Source organism: Oncorhynchus nerka, linkage group LG27 (genome assembly GCF_034236695.1).
Source record: "Oncorhynchus nerka isolate Pitt River linkage group LG27, Oner_Uvic_2.0, whole genome shotgun sequence".
In the NCBI taxonomy this organism is placed as follows: Eukaryota; Metazoa; Chordata; class Actinopteri; order Salmoniformes; family Salmonidae; genus Oncorhynchus; species Oncorhynchus nerka.
Genome location: NC_088422.1, coordinates 43,833,642 through 43,856,705, shown reverse-complemented (window position 1 = coordinate 43,856,705; position 23,064 = coordinate 43,833,642). Strand labels below are relative to the sequence as shown.

At 45.2% G+C, this 23,064-nt stretch overlaps 1 protein-coding gene across 3 annotated transcripts in view; it reads left to right on the top strand.

Annotated features, from left to right (window-relative positions):
- LOC115111833 (rapamycin-insensitive companion of mTOR-like) overlaps positions 1–22,627 on the top strand; it is a 28,919-nt gene extending 6,292 nt beyond the window's left edge. The window contains exons 6-39 of one of the 3 annotated variants that reach the window (XM_029638310.2): positions 2,230–2,293; positions 5,660–5,786; positions 5,881–6,050; positions 6,796–6,863; positions 6,975–7,042; positions 7,308–7,390; positions 7,505–7,592; positions 7,726–7,816; positions 8,065–8,131; positions 8,253–8,333; positions 8,535–8,635; positions 8,731–8,896; positions 9,002–9,103; positions 9,212–9,258; positions 9,357–9,492; positions 9,669–9,868; positions 10,116–10,242; positions 10,377–10,541; positions 10,711–10,787; positions 10,894–10,972; positions 11,510–11,619; positions 11,888–11,975; positions 12,058–12,150; positions 12,384–12,490; positions 12,568–12,797; positions 15,385–16,417; positions 16,753–16,920; positions 17,177–17,245; positions 18,474–18,733; positions 18,851–19,069; positions 19,150–19,299; positions 19,498–19,621; positions 20,563–20,701; positions 21,049–22,627. In XM_029638310.2, the coding sequence (XP_029494170.1) occupies positions 2,230–2,293; positions 5,660–5,786; positions 5,881–6,050; positions 6,796–6,863; positions 6,975–7,042; positions 7,308–7,390; positions 7,505–7,592; positions 7,726–7,816; positions 8,065–8,131; positions 8,253–8,333; positions 8,535–8,635; positions 8,731–8,896; positions 9,002–9,103; positions 9,212–9,258; positions 9,357–9,492; positions 9,669–9,868; positions 10,116–10,242; positions 10,377–10,541; positions 10,711–10,787; positions 10,894–10,972; positions 11,510–11,619; positions 11,888–11,975; positions 12,058–12,150; positions 12,384–12,490; positions 12,568–12,797; positions 15,385–16,417; positions 16,753–16,920; positions 17,177–17,245; positions 18,474–18,733; positions 18,851–19,069; positions 19,150–19,299; positions 19,498–19,621; positions 20,563–20,701; positions 21,049–21,129 (4,978 nt within the window). In that variant the 3' untranslated portion in view covers positions 21,130–22,627. The remainder of the gene's footprint in view (positions 1–2,229; positions 2,294–5,659; positions 5,787–5,880; positions 6,051–6,795; positions 6,864–6,974; positions 7,043–7,307; positions 7,391–7,504; positions 7,593–7,725; positions 7,817–8,064; positions 8,132–8,252; positions 8,334–8,534; positions 8,636–8,730; positions 8,897–9,001; positions 9,104–9,211; positions 9,259–9,356; positions 9,493–9,668; positions 9,869–10,115; positions 10,243–10,376; positions 10,542–10,710; positions 10,788–10,893; positions 10,973–11,509; positions 11,620–11,887; positions 11,976–12,057; positions 12,151–12,383; positions 12,491–12,567; positions 12,798–15,384; positions 16,418–16,752; positions 16,921–17,176; positions 17,246–18,473; positions 18,734–18,850; positions 19,070–19,149; positions 19,300–19,497; positions 19,622–20,562; positions 20,702–21,048) is intronic. The other 2 variants (XM_029638311.2, XM_029638312.2) reach the window with 2 other exon arrangements.
- The last annotated feature ends 437 nt before the right edge of the window (positions 22,628–23,064 follow it).

The window sequence follows — 23,064 nt, the reverse complement described above, 5'->3', positions numbered from 1 at the left end:
GAATTAGAGAGAGCATATGTGGGGTGGCCAGTCCTCTTCTGGCTGTGCCGGGTGGAGATTATAACAGAACGTGGCCAAGATGTTCAAATGTTCATAAATGACCAGCATGGTTGAATAATAGTAAGGCAGAACAGTTGAAACTGGAGCAGCAGCATGGCCAGGTGGACTGGGGACAGCAAGGAGTCATCATGTCAGGTAGTCCTGGGACATGGTCCTAGGGCCCAGGCCAGTTGAAACTGGAGCAGCAGCATGGCCAGGTGGACTGGGGACAGCAAGGAGTCATCATGTCAGGTAGTCCTGGGGCATGGTCCTAGGGCTCAGGTCCTCCGAGAGAGAGAAAGAAAGAGAGAAGGAGAGAATTAGAGAACGCACACTTAGATTCACACAGGACACCGAATAGGACAGGAGAAGTACTCCAGATATAACAAACTGAACCTAGCCCCCCGACACATAAACTAATGCAGCTTAAATACTGGAGGCTGAGACAGGTGGGGTCAGGAGACACTGTGGCCCCATCCGAGGACACCCCCGGACAGGGCCAAACAGGAAGGATATAACCCCACCCACTTTGCCAAAGCACAGCCCCCACACCACTAGAGGGATATCTTCAACCACCAACTTACCATCCTGAGACAAGGCCGAGTATAGCCCACAAAGATCTCCGCCACGGCACAACCCAAGGGGGCGCCAACCCAGACAGGCCGACCACAACAGTGAATCAACCCACCCAGGTGACGCACCCCCCCAGGGACGGCATGAGAGAGCCCCAGTAAGCCAGTGACTCAGCCCCGTAACAGGGTAGAGGCAGAGAATCCCAGTGGAAAGAGGGGAATCGGCCAGGCAGAGACAGCAAGGGCGGTTCGTTGCTCCAGAGCCTTTCCGTTCACCTTCCCACTCCTGGGCCAGACTACACTCAATCATATGACCCACTGAAGAGATGAGTCTTCAGTAAAGACTTAAAGGTTGAGACCGAGTTTGCGTCTCTGACATGGGTAGGCAGACCGTTCCATAAAAATGGAGCTCTATAGGAGAAAGCCCTGCCTCCAGCTGTTTGCTTAGAAATTCTAGGGACAATTAGGAGGCCTGCGTCTTGTGACCGTAGCGTACGTGTAGGTATGTACGGCAGGACCAAATCAGAGAGATAGGTAGGAGCAAGCCCATGTAATGCTTTGTAGGTTAGCAGTAAAACCTTGAAATCAGCCCTTGCTTTGACAGGAAGCCAGTGTAGAGAGGCTAGCACTGGAGTAATATGATCAAATTTTTTGGTTCTAGTCAGGATTCTAGCAGCCGTATTCAGCACTAACTGAAGTTTATTTAGTGCTTTATCCGGGTAGCCGGAAAATAGAGCATTGCAGTAGTCTAACCTAGAAGTGACAAAAGCATGGATTAATTTTTCTGCATCATTTTTGGACAGAAAGTTTCTGATTTTTGCAATGTTACGTAGATGGAAAAAAAGCTGTCCTCGAAATGGTCTTGATATGTTCTTCAAAAGAGAGATCAGGGTCCAGAGTAACGCCGAGGTCCTTCACAGTTTTATTTGAGACGACTGTACAACCATAAAGATTAATTGTCAGATTCAACAGAAGATCTCTTTGTTTCTTGGGACCTAGAACAAGCATCTCTGTTTTGTCCGAGTTTAATAGTAGAAAGTTTGCAGCCATCCACTTCCTTATGTCTGAAACACATGCTTCTAGCGAGGGCAATTTTGGGGCTTCACCATGTTTCATTGAAATGTACAGCTGTGTGTCATCCGCATAGCAGTGAAAGTTTACATTATGTTTTCGAATAACATCCCCAAGAGGTAAAATATATAGTGAAAACAATAGTGGTCCTAAAACAGAACCTTGAGGAACACCGAAATTTACAGTTGATTTGTCAGAGGACAAACCATTCACAGAGACAAACTGATATCTTTCCGACAGATAAGATCTAAACCAGGCCAGAACATGTCCGTGTAGACCAATTTGGGTTTCCAATCTCTCCAAAAGAATGTGGTGATCGATGGTATCAAAAGCAGCACTAAGGTCTAGGAGCACGAGGACAGATGCAGAGCCTCGGTCCGTTGCCATTAAAATGTCATTTACCACCTTCACAAGTGCCGTCTCAGTGCTATGATGGGGTCTAAAACCAGACTGAAGCATTTCGTATACATTGTTTGATAGCATGATGATGTATAACCTGGTGTGATATGAACCGTGGCTGTGATGTCATACTGTGTGCTTTGATCAGGTGCATTGACATCCAGCAGAGCAATGAGGGGGAGAGGACTCAGGCCCTCCGACTGGTCAGAAAGGTAAATCTGCTTTCTTCATATTGCACAAATTTCATATTTTGTTCTGTAAAATCATGTGTATAATTAAGCAACAAGGCCCGAGGCGGTGTGGTATATGGCCAATATAACATGGCTAAGGGATGTTCTTGTGAACGACGCAACGCGGAGTGCCTGGACCCTGCCCTTGCCTTGGTTTCTTGGCCATATATCACAAACCCCGAGGTGCCTTATTGCTATTATAAACTGGTTACCAACAAAATTAGAGCAGTAAAAATAAATATTTTGTCATACCTGTGGTACACGGTCTGATATACCATGGCTGTCAGCCAATCAGCATTCAGGGCTTGAACCACCCAGTTTATAATTTAAATGATTGCATAGGCATAGGGGACCAGCCAACATGCATGCATTTTGCGTACCAACTACGCAATTCTCTGTCCATGTAAGCAGATAGGAGATCGAGTTAAAAGTACAGCAGAAATGAATGGGGCCTGATTTGTATTTTTTTTAAAAATTTTAATAAAAAATAAATCCACTTAGTAAATATAACATCCCGGTTCTCGAGCTGCAACACACAAACATGTATAGAGTTTGTGTCAACGGACATGGAGATGAATACATCGCTATTCGACATAGCTATCCCGTGTCTGCCCCTCCTGTTTGTTGTGACGCTGAGTTTGCAACTGTCAGCTTGTACGTAAACACCTGGACAAATCCCTTTCGACTCCGTGTGTTGTAGAAAGGTCAACACTAATTATTTCAAGCTAACGTTAGCGAACATAAGATAGTGGGCTCTAAAGTGCCAGCAGTTCACTCGCATTTGCTAGTGAAATAAATAAATAAAATGCAAATACGACAAATAACTGCTAGCATTTGTGCGAGTGTGATATGCATTTAATTCTGCGGCCCATTAGTTGTATTTCCCACGTAACATTACGAGGATCACGCAACCTGAGACTGTAACTGTAATTATCATCCACGTATAAGTATAATCAAAAATAAATATAAACATTTTGGCATTAAATTGAGTCGGGAGTTTAGAAAACTGCGCGATGAAGAATGGAGTGTCGATTATTAGCTATAGAGGTAATACTTGTATTTGCACTAGATTTGAGATTATATCAATTTCGAAAATCTGAAATGATGTATGCGCTGCACGGAAATACGATAGGCACCTTTACATCGGCTGAAACACCGGACTCTTCTAGCGAACAGCGTTCAGATTCACTTTGCGGTAGCCTACTTAAGCTTCGTGTAGCCAGTTTGCGGTCTGTGTCGATGCACTCATTTGTTTTTGTTATGTTTTCAAAAATTATTTTGCTTTTAGTGTTAATTGGGAACAGTGTCTAAAAAGCCAATACTTGTGATTGGCCCTGTTTGAGAGGTGACCAGCGTTCTACTAGAAAAATGTAACAGATAATGATCTCAATTCTACACTGTACATGTAATCTCCAACAATAAAGGCCCTTTGTGTGTTCTTTCTAATTAGATCTTGTTAGTGACTTTTACTAGATGTGTAAATGGAATGCTGTCAAGAAAGTATTCCAACCTTTTATAGACTTGATTTGGTACAATTCTATAATTGCGGTCAGACTCGCAAACAAAGCACGCACGGAGCGGGAAAGAACCCCAATTCAACATGTGCTACGCGCGCGAGTTGAATCTCGGATTTGCAGTGCACGTCAGGCAGGTTCTCTTAAATTGGCATTTTCGTATGTTCACTGGCAGCACAGAATAGGAGCATAGTACCAGCATTGGCTGTTATTGGGTGATCTGCGTTGGTGAGTGTGTGGACAGTTTGCACATGTCTGGAGTATTTTTTTCCCCCCTGCATTCTCTGCAGTTTACTGTAAATGCTAACACACACACAACTATTACAAGTCATTCTAACTATATACAATGAATACTATATAGGCCTAAATACTGAACATGGTCTTAGTGTTGTCAATGGGTTAATCTTGGATATCAGAGAGAAACCTGAAGAAGGTACTGGTAACTGCCAAAATAAAGGAAACGCCAACAAAGTTTCTTAACATTGCCTTGGGCCACCACAAGCCAGAGGAGCAGCTTCAATGCGCCTTGGCATAGATTCTACAAGTGCCTGCAACTATTGGAGTGATGCGACGCCATTCTTCCATGAGAAATTGCATAATTTGGTATTTAGTTGATGGGGGTGGAAAACGCTGTCTTAAGCACCTCTCTAGAATGTCCCATAAGTGTTTAATTTAGTTTAGGGGTGGGTACTGTTATTCGAATATCTGTCCAATCATTGCATACACTGAGTGCACAAAACATTAAGGACAACTGTTCTTTCCATGACAGACTGACCAGGTGAAAGCTATGATCCCTTATTGGTGTCACTTGTTAAAACTACTTCAAATCAGTGTAGATGAGGGGGAGAAGACAGGATAAAGAAGGATTTTTAAGCCTTGAGACAATTGAGACATGGATTCCATTTGGCATCGTTTAGAATTCTCCCACTTCACTTTCTACTCATGGAGCCTCTGACTGTAGCGCCGCTTTTGATTGACAGACAACAACAAGCTACACTTGTGAAACTGAAATATTGAATGTAGTGGTCTATCCTTGTAGGCTATGTAGCAGTGTCACATAGAGGAATTTTAGACAAAGCCTTTCATTCTTAAAATAGGCCTATTTTTAATTTCTAAAGAAAATGAATACTAATGTCCGTTCTGAGTTTTGAATATTCGAATAACCGTGCCCATCCCTATATCTGAGAAAATATCATGGTATTATTTGAATAGTGAAATCCATTTTAAAATGCTCATCCCTAAATTGGGTTGAGCTCTGGTGACTGACACATACACACACCCTTTAAACCTCCTATGCTCCTTTGAGACCCCACTTTCAAAGTCGGTGAGATCTCCTCTTCTAGCCATGATAGCCAAAATAATGGGCAACTAGGCAGTTTTGTGCATGACCCTAAGCATGATAGGATGCTAATTGCTGAACTCAGGAACCGCAACTGTGTGGAAGCACCTTCTTTCAATATATTTTGTATCCCCAATTTACTCTAGTAAATTTATTTTGGCAGCTACCTATAATACTAAGCTACATTGACAGTCGCCTACTTAACCCAGGTTGGTTAGCCAGCTGGCCTCTTCCAGCTGGTGGTCTGTGTCCTTGCCAGTTAATGTGGCTTAGCTTGATTAGATTAATCCGGAGAAAGTGTCTGGGAGGAAGGGCCTAGACTTTAAAGACGTTCTCTACTCGCACACAGATTAGACCCACCACCTTCTGAAAGTGGCACTCACACTGTGTGACCTATTTGCTGTAATGTTGCTTCTAAAATAAACTGAAGTGCAAAATTAGTGCTGTAACCTTTGCTCTCAATCTCTTTCTCTCTCTCTCTCTCGTTGTCTCTAGATGATCACAGTGAACGCTCTACTGTTCCCCAGTTCTGTCACCAACTCTCTGATTGCCGTGGGAACAGACGGACTGCAGGAGAGGGACCGCATGGTGCGCGCTGCCATTGCCATCGTCTGCGAACTTGGTGTGTGGAGCCTCGGCACTGAGAGAACCATCCTGAAGTTACACACATAGTTACTGTTTAATAACACTGTCTTTATGTCAACCATACTATGCAGCGTTGAAGAACCCAGAGGTAGTGGCCAATAGGGGGGGTCTCAGCACCATATTAAAGAGTGTGATCGACTGTCAGCTGAGCCGCATCAATGAGGCTCTGATCACCACCATCCTTCACCTGCTCAACCATCCACACACCAGGCAATATGTTCGCAATGATGTGGAGCTGGAGGTACGCACAGCCGCCATGCACGTGTCAGTATGTACATATAGGCATCAAACTAGTGGTTCACACACTCCCAGTCACACATCACACTATGTCAGTCGGCGGTGACTGTCTCTCCTCGTCTCCAGGATAGGTAAAAGCAATATGGTGTGTTCTTACTCATTTTCATGGGAAGCCTCTTGGGAATTGGCTTTCACCTGTACCGTTCTTTCCCATGAGTGCAGAGTGCAGGCTGAGGAACAGAGCCTAGGAGAGGAGGTCAGTGTAGTCTATTTAGACACAGCCACTAACCATGCCAGTGAGGATTCACCCGTGGGTTGTTTTTCTCTTTCCCAGGGAGATTACAGTGATCAGTTACATCAGCCCTCTAAAGCCTCTCTCTGCAACACATCCTGTCTGTGTGTAAACTGATACCCCCTTTCATACTTGCAGCATGGCCACTCCAGTAACCACTCAGTCTTAACAAGCTTATGGAAGAAGAATGCAAATATTATAATATGGATTATGTGATCATGTGGATCAATACGGATAATGTATGTGATCTGTTTGGAGAAATATCTGTGTCCCTATGACTTGGAAGGTCCAACCAGGAAAAAGTGGAACCATGGAAAAGTGGAATTTAAGTGGAATCTCAGCAATAGGAGAAAAAAATCCACTCATGATATTGGGACATTATTTAGCCTTGCTGATAATGAAAACATAGAGAAATGTTTTGTTGTTCTGTGTATGAACCTGTGTTCTGCTCTTTCAGCAAATCCTAGCACCTTTCACAGACTTCCACTACCGTCACAATGCAGACACATCAGAGATCCAGCTCAAGTAAGTGATGTGTGTGTGTGTGTTGTAAACAGGCTCTCTGTTCCAATGTTCTGTTTCGTGTGTTATGTGTCCCTATGTCGTGTAGATTGATCCTGTTGTGTGTGTAACCAGGGAGGACCGCGATGCTCGTTTCCTGTCCAGCAGGATGGCTATAGTAGCTGCCTTCCGCTCCTGGTCTGGTGAGTCTCTTTCTCTTCAGCTTTCCATTCAGTTTGGCTCGGCGGCTCGTTCTCTTTGCATTGTGGATCATGACTTGAAACTGTACCGTTAGTATTTGTTTAATGCCAACAGCTTTGAATGGGTCAACACTCAAATACCCCTCTGAAGAGAATGATGAGTAGATTCCCTTTTTAAGCTAGTATCGCATTGTTTGCTCTCTGTCTTCACTTTTGCTGCCAAGTCATGAATGTGTTAATGGTAGATTCTGTCTCCGTTGCGATCCAGGGATCATTAACCTCTGTAGGGCCGGGAACTCTGGGATCCAATCCCTTATTGGTCTGCTGTCTATACCAAATGTGGAAGTGAGGGTGGGTACTGAAATATGAGATTTGTTTAAATAAATATAATAAAATGATGCCTTCTCGATCTGTTCTTCGAGATCGACTATTTTTGTCTCTGACCTTTCTCCTTGCCCCCTGCAGAAAGGTTTGCTGGAGGTATTGTATGAGATATTTAGGCTACCTCTCCCCATTGTAACCCAGGACTTTACGGAAGCACTTCTCAGCGTGGGTGAGTGATATTAGCTTTTCTTATTTCTTTACCCCCCCCAATGCCCTGGTTATAAACATTTATCAAACATGCATCCAAAAACTGCTAAGTTTAAATAGTTTATTTTGTCAATGCGTGTTGTGTTCCCCTGTAGACCCCAGTAGGTGCCAGGACAGCTGGAGACTGTCTGATGGCTTTGTGGCTGCAGAGGCTAAAGTCCTCCTGCCTCATCGAGCCAGATCCAGGTAACGCATGACACCACAGATAATAAATATATATATTTTTAAATAAATTAAACAATATCGCTTTATGCTCCCAGGTAGGAAATGGATTCTACCCACAGGAATGTACAATATAGAATGTATAGAATAGCATGTTATACACCTTTTACTACACACTTGACAAAAACTGTGAATATGGGTGCCTCTCAGATCCAACCACCATCTCTCCTGTGGCTATAATGTCTGCTTGTTTGTCTTGCTGTGTTTTTCAGGCCTGACCTGATGGATAACTACCTGGCTTTGGTACTGGCTGCCTTCATCTCCAGTTGCCTGCTAGAGGTAAGGAGATGGGAAATCCCAAACATGAGATTTTATTTTTTTCACGGGTTGTGGATATTATTTTATTATTTCTCGCTTGTGCTTTCATTTTCTCCTTCTCTTCTTTTTCTCCACCCTGTAGGGTCTGGTAGAAGTTGTGACCAGCAGTGAGGACCAGATATCAGTGAGAGCCACCATCCTACTGGGAGAACTGCTACACATGGTAACACACAGGGACACGGCTCTCTGATATACCGTATATAGCCACTGTAGCTCCTTCTGAGGAGCGTGCTGCTCTGCTGTTTATTTGAGGACACGTATGTACTTGGTAGTTGCCTTCATTCAGCTGTGCATAAATGTTTTTTTATGTGTTTGCTTCACGTTCTCTCACGTTTTCTCTCTTGCGCTCTCTTTCTATCGCTAGGCCAACACCATCCTCCCTCACTCCCACAGTCACCACCTGCACTGTCTGCCCACCCTTATCAACATGGCTGCCTCTTTTGACATCCCCAAGGAGAAACGCCTGTGAGTGTACACACACACACACATGCACGCAATCACTCACTTTTTCACTGCTCTGGTTTAAAAAAAGAAATTGGGCTACTTTTCTGTATTTTTAGACGGGCGAGTGCGGCTGTCAACCACTTGAAGCGTTTCCACGACAAGAAGAAACAAGGACCCAAACCCCATAGTCTGTATCTGGACCACATTGTCCGCAAGTCTGTGTCTGCACACCACCGGAGAGAGACGCACACACGCGTACACCGAGACATCTATGCTATTAAGGTATGCCTCACACAGACATCTTTGCCATCTAGGTTCATTGTTCACCTATAGCCCCAAAGTCTTCCTTAGCAACATTCAGTGACACAAACTGCGTGTGTGTTGTAGGACACGGAGGAAGCCCTGATGTTGAACCTGAGAGACAGTCAGATCCTTAACCACAAACAGAACCTTGACTGGAACTGGCTCCTCATCGCAACTATCCTCAAGGTCAGTCATAGCAATACTATAAAACTTGTAGAAGACTGACTGGGAGTGTGTTTCAGTTGGTTGATTTGCTATTGCCACATTTCATATGTTTTGGATTTCCCCTCCCAGTGGCCTAACGTTAACCTCAGGAACAACAAAGATGAACAGATGCACAAGTAAGACCCACCTTCCATTCACTACGACAACTCGTGAAATACTGAGCTTGACTGTGGTAAAGTGTCCCCTTTTATAACTGTGTGTGTGTGTGGTCCAGGTTTGTGCGGAGACTGCTGTACTTCTATAAGCCCAGCAGTAAGCTGTATGCAGGGCTGGAGCTGGACCATCCTAAAGCCAGACAGCTCACTGTGGTGGGATGCCAGTTCATCGAGTTCCTCATAGAGTCTGATGAGGTGAGGAAATAGAGCAGAAAAATAAAGGTGCTGAGGAAACTTCTATGTGGGACACATTTTTATTTTGGTGTCACCTTTTGTTAAAGAAAGGTAGCTTTGAAATTGACCTAGCCCCAAACCAATAGCCTTTTTTTCCTCATGGCTTTTGTCCACCCTCCACCTCTCCCCTCTCCCAGGATGGTCAGGCGTACCTGGAGGAGCTGGTGAAGGACATGGTGGCCTGGCTGTCCTTGTCCTCTGGTCTGAAGCCTGACCGCTGTCTCCAGAGCAACGGGCTGCTCACCACCCTCAGCCAGCACTACTACTTGTTCCTGGGGACCCTCTCGGCCCACCCACACGGGGTTAAACTGCTGGAGAAGTGCGGCCTCTTTCAGAGGTCAGTCTGAACTATTGCCCTTTTAAAAATTGTCAGCGTGAACTTGAACAGGAGGAAAACACTGATTGGTTTAAATAACAGCAGCTCCATTTTTATTGGCCAGATGAGTCAGGCAGTAGGCTATTGAGTGCCAAAAATCCATTGCTTGGACTGGGTTCCTACTGAATGTCTAGGTTATGGGGAATAGAGTTCCAGTTGAGACACAGCTCAGACAACTGCCTGATTCCGTGCGTGTTCTCCTCCTCAGTCTGCTGAACCTGTGCTCTGTGAAGAATCAGGACGCTGTGTTGAAGCTGGCTGTGTCTACTCTGGACTACAGCACGGATGGACTGGCCAGAGTCATTCTCTCCAAGATCCTCACTGCTGCCACTGATGTAAGGCTTTACCCAGGCGGGAGGGATGGATGAATGGATGCACAGGCTTCAATGTGGGTGATGCTGGATAGGTTGTTGCTGAAACAATACTGATCCTGAACAACCTCTTTTCCACCCTCTGTGTCATTACACAGACGTGCAGGCTGTATGCCACCAAGCACCTGCGTGTGTTGCTGAGGGCAGGGGTGGAGTTCTTCAGTAACTGGGGCATGGAGCTGCTGGTCACCCAGCTGCACGACCACAGCAAGGCAGTCTCCATGGAAGCCCTGGACATACTGGACGAAGCCTGCGAGGACAAGGTGGGAGAGGGGCTGGTGGGAGAGGGGCTGGTGGGAGAGGGGCTGTGGGAGTGTTGGAGAGGGCTGACGATGGGCAGAAGGCTGGGGAATGGAAGAACGAGGGGTATGGAGTGGATGTTATATTTTGTTGTCCTTAACGGCTCCATGATGTTTTATTGTGTCGCCCCAGGCTAACCTCCATGCTCTGATCCAACTCAAACCGGCTCTGACCCACCTGGGAGACAAGGGCCTTCTGCTGCTCCTCAGGTCAGTCTGACACACACACACACACACACACACAAATGAATACACAGACACACAGGTGTGCTGAGAGGTTGTGTTCCACCTCTAAAAACCAGTGTCCTTTGTGCAGGTTTCTGTCTATTCCTAAGGGCTTCTCCTACCTCAATGAGAGGGGCTACGTCAGCAAACAGTTGGACAGATGGCAAAAGGTAAGCCTGCTCGTTCATTCATTTCCCCATTAGCAGCAACCGCAACTCTTCCATTGGTCCACACAAAACACAGTACAAAACAATCATTCAGATAGTAAACAAGAACATAAAGACAGATTTCTAAATCAAATGACATTTAAAGCTGCAATATAACTTTTTGGGCGACTCGACCCAATTCACATAGAAATGTGTTATAGAACCAGTTTTAGAAGTGATAGATCTGTTCAATGTGCGCTATGCTTTCCTTTAAGTTTTTAGTTTTTGCATCTTTTACTTTCGATTTTGTACACCAGCTGAACATACAATATTGTTGTTGGTTATGGAAAAGATATATTTGACAGGGGTTTAGATGGTATAATGATTCTCTACACTGTACTTGCTTATTTTGTCGCACAATATTTGAAATTTAGCAACCAGGAAATGGAAGAGCGATTTCTGCGTAGTGCAACTTTAACTGTCTTGATTGTTTTTAAAACTCTCAATATCAGTACAAATGTAATCCACTAATGATTTGTTTTCCCCGACTGTGGTGAACAGGAATACAACCTGAAGTATGTAGATCTGATTGAGGAGCAGTTGAATGAAGCGTTAACTACATACCGGAAACCTGTGGACGGAGACAACTACGTCAGACGTAGCAACCAAAGGTGAGACTGCTTATCTTGCTAAGCTGGACAGTTAGCCATGATCCAGTGGTCACCAGCCCTGGTCCTGGAGGGTTGCCTGATTTGGCGCTTCATAGTCTTGTTTAGATAAGTGGAAGCTGTGCTGGGCTAAAACAACTGTAAAGTCTACATACCTTGTTTCTCTCCCACCACCAAAAAGATCCATCGGCTGTGATCTTGAGCCAACTGTATTTATTTTTCTCAGTTGTTGAACATGAGTACATTGTCTTTGTGTGTTTTTTGTCTCTAGGTTACAGAGACCAAATGTTTATCTTCCTGTGCACTTGTATGGTCAGCTAGTCCATGACAAGACAGGCTGCCACCTACTAGAGACTCAGGTAACTCTGCTTTACAAAGGGCTTTCTTAATGTGACGAATCTATGGGTTTTGGTGTCTTACCGACTGTCTCGCGCTTTCCAGAGCGTGGTCCCTGACCTCAGCTACACGGTTCGCTCCCCGATGCTGGACACCTGGGAGGGCATCAAACAGCTGAAGGCAGCCCTCTGGGCTCTGGTCAGTCCCCCCTAACCACTCGGCACACACATCACAACGTTGAATGATAAGTACACGTGTTGTCAGTTACAGTAAAAGAAGAAAAAAAACACACCACTGGTTCATAATGGTCTTTATTTTCTCTTGGGTAGACGTTATAGACCGTCTGCGTCCTCCAGTGCTCTGACATTGGTTCCGACTGTGGTTCCCAGGGTCTGTTGTGTTAATGATAGTGAATGTATGTCTGTTTCCAGGGTAACATTGGGTCATCAAACTGGGGTCTGAACCTGCTTCAGGAGGAGAACGTCATTCCTGACATCCTGGCCTTGGCACAACACTGCGAGGTCCTGTCCGTACGGGGGTAAGGGGACACACGCGCACACAGAGCTGAACCTGATGTCTCGACAACAGTCTCATGTCTGTTTTCTCTCCCTCCAGAACGTGCGTGTACGTCGTTGGCGTGATCTCCAAGACGCGGCAGGGCTGTGAAGTGTTGAAACAGTATGGCTGGGATACAGTCAGACACAGTCGCCAGACACTGTGGCCCGTCACCCCAGACGAGGTGGACAAACCGATGACCTCTGAACTTTCCTCCGTACCGAGCACGCTCAGTCTCAACTCTGAGTCCACCAGCTCCCGGCACAATAGCGAGAGCGAGTCCCAACCCAGTGAGTTAACCATGAAACTCTTCACCAGGCAACAAGGACAGTTTCTGTTAAACACATCCTCAGTAGCACTTTCTTTTACTATTTTGTTAAATCGTGTAAGTTCTTTCCTTAATGCATTTTAGCCAATCAGTTGTGTTGTGAGAAGGTAGGGGCGTATACAGAAGATAGCCCTGTTTGGTAAAAGTCCATGTCCATATTATGGCAAGAACATGAAGGTCAGTCAACATGGAAAACGTTAAGAACTTTGAAAGTGTCTTCAAGTGCAGTCGCAAAAACCATCAAGCGCTATGATGAAACCACAGGAATAGAAGACCCAGAGTTACCTCTGCTGCAAAGTATATGTTCATTAGAGTTACCAGCCTCAGAAATTGCAGCCCAAATAACTGCTTCACATAGTTCAAGTAACAGACAGATATCAACATCAACTGTTCAGAGTAGAGGTCGACCGATTATTTAGGGCCGATTTCAAGTTTTCATAACAATCGGAAATCGGTATTTTTGGGCGCCGATTTGCTGATTTTTACACCTTTATTTAATCCTTATTTAACTAGGCAAGTCAGTTAAGAAAACATTCTAATTTTCAATGACAGCCTAGGAACGTTGGGTTAACTGCCTCGTTCAAGGGCAGAAAGACAGATTTTCACCTTGTCAGCTCGGGGGATCCAATCTTGCAACCTTACAGTTAACTAGTCCAACGCAATAACGACCTGCCTCTCTCTCGTTGCACTCCACAAGGAGACTGCCTGTTACGCAAATGCAGTAAGCCAAGGTAAGTTGCTAGCTAGCATTAAACTTATCTTATAAAAAAACAATCAGTCATAATCACTCGTTAACTACACATGGTTGATGATATTACTAGATATTATCTAGCGTGTCCTGTGTTGCATATAATCTGACTGAGCATACACGTATCTAAGTATCTGACTGAGCGGTGGTAGGCTGAAGCAGGCGCGTAAACATTAATTCAAACAGCACTTTCGTGCATTTTGCCAGCTGCTCCTCGTTGTGCATCAAGCATTGCGCTGTTTATGACTTCAAACCTATCAACTCCCGAGATGAGGCTGGTGTGACCGAAGTGAAATGGCTGGCTAGTTAGCGCGCGCTAATAGCGTTTCAAACTTCACTCGCTCTGAGCCTTGAGGTGGTTGTTTCCCTTGCTCTGCATGGGTAACGCTGCTTCGATGTGGTGGCTGTTGTCGTTGTGTTGCTGGTTCGAGCCCAGGTAGGAGCGAGGAGAGGGACAGAAGCTATACTGTTACACTGGCAATATTAAAGTGCCTATAAGAACATCTAATAGTCAAAGGTTAATGAAATACAAATGATATAGAGGGAAATAGTCCTATAATAACTACAACCTAAAACTTCTTACCTGGGAATATTGAAGTCTCATTTTAAAAGGAACCACCAGCTTTCATATGTTCTCATGTTCTGAGCAAGGAACTGAAACGTTAGCTTTCTTACGTAGCACATATTGCTCTTTTACATTCTTCTCCAACACTGTTTTTGCATTATTTAAACTAAAATGAACATGTTTCATTATCTACTTGAGGCTAAATTGATTTTATTGATGTATTATATTAAGTTAAAATAAGTGTTAATTCAGTATTGTTGTAATTGTCGTTATTATATATATATATATTTTTTTTTTAATCGCCCAATTAATCGGTATCGGCTTTTTTGGTTCTCCACTAATCGGTATCAGCGTTGAAAAATCATAATCGGTCGACCTCTAGTTCAGAGGAGACTGTGTGAATCAGGCCTTCATGGTTGAATTGCTGCAAAGAAACCACTACTAAAGGACAACAATAATAAAATTAAAAGAGACTTACTTGGGACAAGAAACATGAGAAATGGACATTAGACCGGTGGATATCTGTCCTTTGGTCTGAGTCCAAATATGACATTTTTGGTTCCAACCGCTGTGTTTTTATGAGACGCAGAGTAGGTGAATGGATGATCTCTGCATGTGTAGTTTCCACTGTGAAGCATGGAGGTAGGGGTGCTTTGCTGGTGACACTGTCAGTGATGTATTTTGAATTCAAGACCCACTTAACCAGTATGGCTACCACAGCATTCTGCAGCGATACGCCATCCCATCTGTTATACTGGTTTGTGCTTAATCCCACTCTCACAATGACCCCAAACACACCTCCAGGCTGTGTATGGGCTATTTGACCAAAAAGGAGAGTGATGGAGGGTTGCATCAGATGACCTGGCCTCTACAATCACCTGACCTCAACCCAATTGAGATAGTTTGAGATGAGTTGGACTGCAGAGTGAAGGAAAAGCAGCCAACAAGTGCTCATCACATAGGAACTCCTTCTAGACTGTTGGAAAAGCATTCCAGGTGAAGCTGGTTGAGAGAATGCCAGGAGTGTGCAAAGCTGTCTAGGCAAAGGGTGGCTACTTTGAAGAATCTTTAACAATTGTTTGGTTTCTACATGATTCCATATGTGCTATTTCATAGTTTGTCTTCTACTATTCTACAACGTAGAGAAAAGTACAAATAGAAAACCCCTTGAATGAGTAGGTGTGTCAGCTTTTGACTGGTACTGTATGTTGTGTAATGTTTGTCATGTGTATTTAGACATGTACATCCTGGATGATGACAAGTCTGAGATGTTGGACCAATCAGACGACGCCTCCCTCTACCTGCGTTCCAAACCCATGAAGGACCGCAGCCCCTTCACCATCCTGGCCTCCACCCGTTTTGTACGGAACCGCTTCCTCAACTCCCTGTCGCTCCCCAGCAAAAAGTTGCGTTCCACCAGCGACCCCAAGTCAATGGGGGGCAGCCGCACCCCCACCGAGCCCAAACTGGGAGGGCTGAGGAGGAACAGGACGGTAACGGAGCCCTCCATCTACTCCTCGTCGCAAGGCGATGTGTTCAATGGGAGAGGCATACCCAAGAGTCCCACAATCAGCCTGGAAACCTCCTTTGTGGGGATCAGGGACTCTGTGGGGGGGTCTGAGGAGCAGCTGGGAGAGGGGAGGCTATCCCGGGCTGGTGGAGGAGGGTCTGGGCTGGGGGGTCCTGGAGAGCCCCCATCCAGGGAGCAGAGTAGCCGGGAACGTCTAGCGGGAGGAGATGGGGGAGGGACTCAGTTTAAAAGCCGCAGTCAGAGCTTCAACACAGACACCACCACAAGCGGCATCAGCTCCATGAGCTCCAGCCCCTCCCGCGAGACTGTGGGAAACCCTGAGCATGCCGAGCCAGACTCGTCGGACTGTGTCAGCCTCGACACAGTGGTCTCGGCCAAGACGGTCAAAACGCTGTACACCCTCGCCCCAACCCAGGCCCACACCAACCACCTGCCTCTCTCCAAGTCGAACTCTGTCTCACTGGTCCCCCCTGGCTCCTCACACACCCTCCCCCGCAGAGCCCAGAGCCTCAAGTCTCCCTCGGTGGCGGCCATTAAGAGCCTTGCAGACTGCAGTTTCATGTACACCAGCCCGCGGGATGCACTGGGCTATGCTACTCTGAAGAGGCTGCAGCAGCAGAGGATCCACCCGTCTCTGTCTCATAGTGAGTCGTTAGCGTCGCCCGCTAAAGACGTGCTCTTCACTGACACGATCACTATGAAGACCGGTAGTCTGGACTCGAGGCTAACGCCGCGCAGGTAAGATACCTTACGTGTAGTGTTCGACGTATCTGAACGCTGCACACATACATGGGAAATGCAATATGCATATACAAACGCACACCTATATTCTCACTCGCACAAGTAAGGACAACTTCTCCTGGTGGGTTTTCACTGCCCGTCATGGCTGCTGGCTGCCATTGCTCATGCTTTTCTCAGTCATAGGTCATAGGTGTCTGTCTGTATGTGACTGGTCATATCAATGTTCTACTCTGTCTAATCATTCTCCACTCTCCTTTTAATCCGTTTGTCTTTTATGTGGGTGGGTGTCGTGTGCTGGTTTGTGAGGTCATTGAACTCTCTGTTCTTTCTAGCTCAGCTTGGGCTCCTGAAGGGTTCTTCCCCACAGCCCAGTCTTGGTCGGTAGACAGAGAGAAGCAGACTGAGGTGGAGTATCTCAGGTTGTCTGCTAAGAGAGTGAGCTGTCCAGCCCCCCGCCCCTCTGATGCCCACCGCAGGCCATCCAGAGCCTACGTCCCTCGGTGGGTGGACCACTCCAGTAGTGTCCACCCCTTCCCCCTTTAGATACCTGGATGTGCTGGTCTGTCAGCTTGTCTGAGGGTTAGCTGTAGTCTCTAGCTGTAACGGTGGCGTGTGTGTTTAGAGGTAATGACTCTGTGTGCTTGTGTGTTGTAACTCCGGTTATTAGTCGTCTTTAGCAGCAACGGTGTCTCTCTCTTCTGGTTCAGAGCAGTAACAGCTGTGTGTGTGTGTGTGTGTGTGCTGGTGGTCTCTCAGGTTGTCTGCTAAGAGGGTCAGCTGTCCAGCTGTCCAGCCACTCCGCAGGATGTCCATCTCTATGCCTTGGTGGGTGGACCAACCTAGCCTCCATTTTGTAGAGCAGCTTCCCTCCTATGTTGAAATTGGTGTCCTTAAATGCTTAATGTTAAGGAAAATCACTAACCCCAAAAAAACGATACTGAAAGTAGATGCAGGAAGTAAACGACGTAGTGGCTCAATTTCCGCAACTAAGGGCGTCGACGATCGAGGCTCAACTTCTCCGCTGTTTTGGTGACCTGACTACCACTCTGTGAACAGCGTGAAGTGAACCCGTGTACATGCGCAGAAACTGTGACTGAGAGAGCGGTGTTGCATCTCAATATCCTAGCCTATTCATTGGTGATATACCCTGCTTTACTGAAATTGCAAGCCAAGAAATTGCGAGATAGTTTTTGATTGCCGATAGATAGGCCTAGTGCACGGTTTGACTCTGCCTATACTGAGCCCCTCCACACTCTGTCCTCTCTCTCGCTGTGAAAGATGCAAGTGTTTGTTTTCTCGGAAGTAATCAAGTGTCCTCCGTTCCGAATCGAATCTTGACGCACATAAATGGGAGTTGACACCGGCAGTCGACGTGCAAGGAGTCGAGGAATCGATCATTTTGGTGTTTGACGCTCCAACACTATGTCATCGTTGTTAACAGTTAGAAAAAGGGCAAAGGCAAGAGACGGCAGCGAAGTCCTGTATGGCAATACTTTGAGAAGGAAATGCAAACGTTGCTAGGTGGAATTGGGGTACAGTAATGGTAGTACAGGTGCAATGCTTAACCATCTGAATGGGACGTACCGTGAGACCCAAACCGTTGCTGGCAGCAGCGTTGTGAATTCATGTGGAATTGTATTCATTTTTCTTATCGAAAAAACGAATTGCAGTTCAAACGTTAAGACATTTTTTTCCAATTGTCACATCCCTACTACTCAGTTTCTGCTTACGCAACACAGTTTCTTAGGTATTTCTTAGTGTTGATTGTCCTTCCCACAGTTTTGTTTTGGAGTATATTGATAAGACTAGGAGGCTAGATTCCCTTTATAGATTCAAGCAGATGAACCCTGCTGTCTTATAGATGGCACTGTGTAGTTGTGGTGTGGATTAGGAGCCCCACATTTCCATGTGTTTTTGTGTGTTTCTCTCTTTGTCAGAGTTTTTCCATTCTCTCTACTTCTCTCGCCATATAGCTACGTCTGTCTGTGTCTGCCCTCACTCCCCTCGCCCTCTTGTCACCCCTCTCTCTCACCCGTCTCCCTCCGCCCGGCAGGTTTCTGAAGGCGTTGAGCTTTGCGTCTCTGGACAAGGAGGATCTGCTGAGTCCCATCAACCAGATCACTCTGCAGCGTTGCTCGTCGGTGCGCTCCATGGTGCCCAGCGCCACCTACGGCTGTAACGACGACTACGTGGGCCTGGCACTGCCCATGGACATCAACGACATGTTCTACATCCGAGACACGCCCTACTTCCAACAGAGGACTAGCCCGCCTGCCGACGAGAAGTGTCCGTTCTACTTTGGAGACTCAGACAGTAAGGAAGGAGAGGGAGGGATTGAGAGATGGGTGGATAGTGATGATAATTTAACGTGAATGGTAGAGATGGTTTACTGCCAGTTTCAGTAGGTGTTCTATGCCCTGTGTACTGTAGGTGACGGTGGTCGTCCCTATCCTCCTATCCCACTGCTGAAGCAGCAGTTCAGTATCTCAGAGCTGATGGCCAGCAGAGAGAACAACCAGAACCATATCCTGGGTCCAGAGGATACTGGTCTACAGGAACACACTGACGACAACTGTCTCTACTGCGTAGGAGCTACTGTACTGGGCTACCACACACAGCCTCAGATCAACAACGCACACACCCGCACTGGTGAGAACACACACACGTCAAATACTCTGACACACACACACACACACACACACTCACCCCCGCCCTATCTCTCTTCATAGACTACATAGACTTTCCGTGGTCTAGTCAGACCAGCCATCGTCTGGAGGTGATGCCTCAGTCCAAGTTATCTGGCGTCTCCGGCTGCAGCGACGCTGCTGTGTCACAGGGATCCGTCTGCAGCACACCTACTCCCGCTGACATAGTGCTAGGTATGCACACACACGCATACACATGCACACATACACACACACATGCACACACACACTGCAGTCTCAGGAGGCTGTCTGCAGCACATGCACAGACTACATATTGTACACCTTTGTTGAACATTCTAATTCAGATCAAAATGTCTGATTTGGTCATGTTGTGCGAGTGGGCTCCGATAGGCTGTTGTGTATGTCCGTCAGGTGGCAAGGCAATATCTGAAGACGGCCCAGCCTGTCGGGTTCTGCTGAGGAAGGAGGTGCTTCGCCTCGTCATCAACCTCAGCTCTTCTGTAGGAACCAAGGGCCACGAGACAGGGCTACTGACGTAAGACACACACGCACAATAAACCCCCCCAACACAGATTTTCCTGTGTTTTATATACAGTTCCACACTGAGGTTGGAGTAATACTGTGAAATTGTGAGAATTATGATAATGGCCTTCCATGGTGACATCATCATGCGGTAAATTAGTTAATAGACCAATAAGAAAGAGTTTGAAACCTCTTTGCCAATAGATGTGGTAAAGAGGTCAATGGAACGCAGACTGGGGGGGATAGAAGAATGCTGATTGGCCCACATACAACAAATCTGATCTAAGTGGATATTCGTCAAATCCGTCATGATTGATACATTGTAAAAGGCCCACACTGGTTAATAAAGTCCGATTTGGATATATTTGGCTGTTTTCGCTGCATGACATTTGGAAATAGTCCCTTTTCAGGTTTAGAAGAAGTGACTGCTAAATGCTAACTCTTGTTCGTATAAGCTGGTAGTATAGCTAGCATAGAGAAATCAGTAAATGTTAGTCATTTTTAACCGTAATGCAGTTGGTTGGTGACGATGACATGAAAATGTATTGAGGTTGACAAGCCTTACACAGATTTAAAAATAAATAAATAAATAGGTAATTTTAAAAAGCAGTAGCCTAAATGTAGGCTAATTTTGTTGAGGGGCAGTGAGGAGATTCGGGATCTTTCCCCCACACGTTTCCATGGCATTTCCATTGTTTTGGTCGAGTTCCAGTGACCTATTTACCGCATCGATAGCTCATTTTCAGTTTTCCACTCCCAGATAGTCCTAGCAGAATTCTTGCTTGAGAAATTGCCCTTTGCTATGAAGGGATTTGTTTATTTTTGACCATTTTAATTGAAAACATTCACTGAAAGGTTCTTAATTGTTACCCAGAAATAGTTTTGATATTAAGATACAAAAAAAACATGGCTGCATTGGAGCTTTAATGGTGTCTGCTTTCTCTTTCTCTCCAGGATAAAAGAGAAGTTTCCCTATGCGTTTGATGATATCTGTTTGTACTCTGAGGTGTCTCACCTGCTGGCCCACTGTATGTTCCGCTTGCCCTCTCGACGCTTCATACAGGAACTCTTTCAGGACGTACACTTCATACCGGTAAGGTCCTCTTCTATACGGTCTCTCCATTTCTCCCCAGTCCCAAATTCATTCCTAGCCCCTATCTCTAGTTACTTATGTTGTTCTGGAAGAATTAGATGGGTTTATGGTAATAGCTCCACGTCTTTGTTAGGTTAAGTGGATTTGTTTTTGCTATATTGCATATACATCCTTTCAGATCTTCTCTAGTAGTTAGAATGTATGGGTGATGGGTTGAGTGGCAGAGAGAGGAGAGCGACGCTCCTCAACCCTTACACTTCCGATTACGTTAGTGGTTACAACAGTAATATGACAGTCATCTCCTGTGACCTCTGACCTCATGCTCATGTCACATCCTGTCCCCTCAGATGTACGAGGAAGCAGAAGCGATCCTGTCGAAGCCACCAAAGCCCGTCGGAGTGGATATAGACCCTCCCACGAAGTTCTGACTTTCCTCGTCTCTTTCTCCCCCTCCCTGTTGAGACGCTGCTTTCCCTCCAACCCTCACATAGAGATACAGAGAGCAACATAGTGAAAAAAGGGAGGGATGGAGAGAATAGGGGAGAAAGGATAAAAAAAGGGGGGAGAAGTTTTGCTGAAGTTCAAGATGGAGGGAGCATGGGTGTTAAAGAATGTGTGAAAGTGTTGTCTCCAGTTGCTTGAGAAAGAGGAGATCAACTGTCTGAACAAATGAAACCTAACACGTCTAGTTTTGTTCCTGCCTATGGCCAACAGGGGGAGCAGTTTTACCAAATGCTGTTTTCAGACGGATGTACAAGCCTGACCAACAGACATCACAGGAGACGCATCAACTACATAACACATCACACTTAACCTAAACACAAGCTGGATGAAATATGACTAAGTCTTGAAAAATGTGATCTTGCTCTGGTGTATGCTGATATGAAATGAAAAGGGCATGTTCAGTCCATCCTAGTCAGTGCTGGACTCATCCTCTTCTCCCTCATAATGGAAACACTACAGAAGGTTCTAGAAGCCTCCCTCATAGTCATACCCTCAGTCGGTTTCTGCTAGAGATGGTTGTGCTGTGATCTCATAAGTTTATTATTTCCAACTCTGCTTATGATCAAAAGACTCATTCTTGTTTAAACAACCATTTTTCTATTTGTCTATAGACTGTCAGACAATCAAACATCAGTAGTGTTTTTAAAACATTTTTTTCCCCATCTGGACATATGGAACATAACTGCTGTGGCTTGCTCTCTGTCACCCTTTCTGTATTCCTCTATCTCTGACCCTGGTTTGGAAGGACACTGCCTCTGACAGTGGCAACAGCCGGGTTCTCACACCTTTTCATTGATTCTTTTTTAGAGGTTGTCCGAAACCCTACCTCCGTGCTTCGCTCTCACTGCATGTACAAACGGCATGTCAAAACTGTAATATTAGATCATTGTCACTGTTTCTGAAAAGTGTTAATTTATTTCTTCCAAATGCTTGTAATAGTTTCATTGTCTTAAATCATAATAGGTTGCCATCACTTGTTTGCAAACTGGGGAAAGTAATTGTCCCCAAGTTGTTTTCACAATGCAGATATTGCTGTCGATCATTGGCTGAGATGAGAGGACAGGGTGACGTGATCATTTATGGATTGCTGTAAGGTTTCCATGGGAACAGGTTTCTGTTTCTATTGGTTAGTTTTGCTATTATGCTGCTACACAAGTGGACTCCTAGGGTGATTTATAGGTCTGTTGAGTGATGTCGGATCTATTTATTATATCTGTACCATAGCAGAGTGACTGAGAAGAGTTATTTATATTTTCTTTCCTTGAGACTGTATTATAATTTAATGATTTTTTTTTTGTGTGTTTTTGCTTGAATCATGGTTTCCCTTGTATAGTGTTTTGGGGCATTGCTGACCTAAAGAAGCATACAATCTTATTAAAGGGATACATTGTTAATAAAAAAAACAATCTTGAACTCCACAAACTGAGTGATGGTCTATTTTTATTTGTCTATGACAGCCTGTTAAAGTTGTTGATAGTTGGTATTATGCATTTTAATCAGCTTTCACATACACATTGTCATTCTCAAATATTAAGGGCTTGTAAGTAAGCATTTCACGGTAAGGTATACATACACGTGTTGTATTCGGCTCATGTGACAAATAAAAATGGATCTGGAGAATGGTGTTATTACTATCAAAAGAATAAAGTAGATGCTTTTCCCACATGGAACTGGTAGGTTCGCTAGACCTTCATTGGTTTCCTCGCACATAAAGGTGGTGGAATTAGCCTAAATCAAGGTCAGCGTATCTGTAAACAACTCCGCCACACCTTCATTTAAAGGTCTGAATTGGGCCCATAGTGTCATTTCGTGGGATTAATGCTCAGGCTCTAATCAATGTCCACAACCAATTTCAGTTC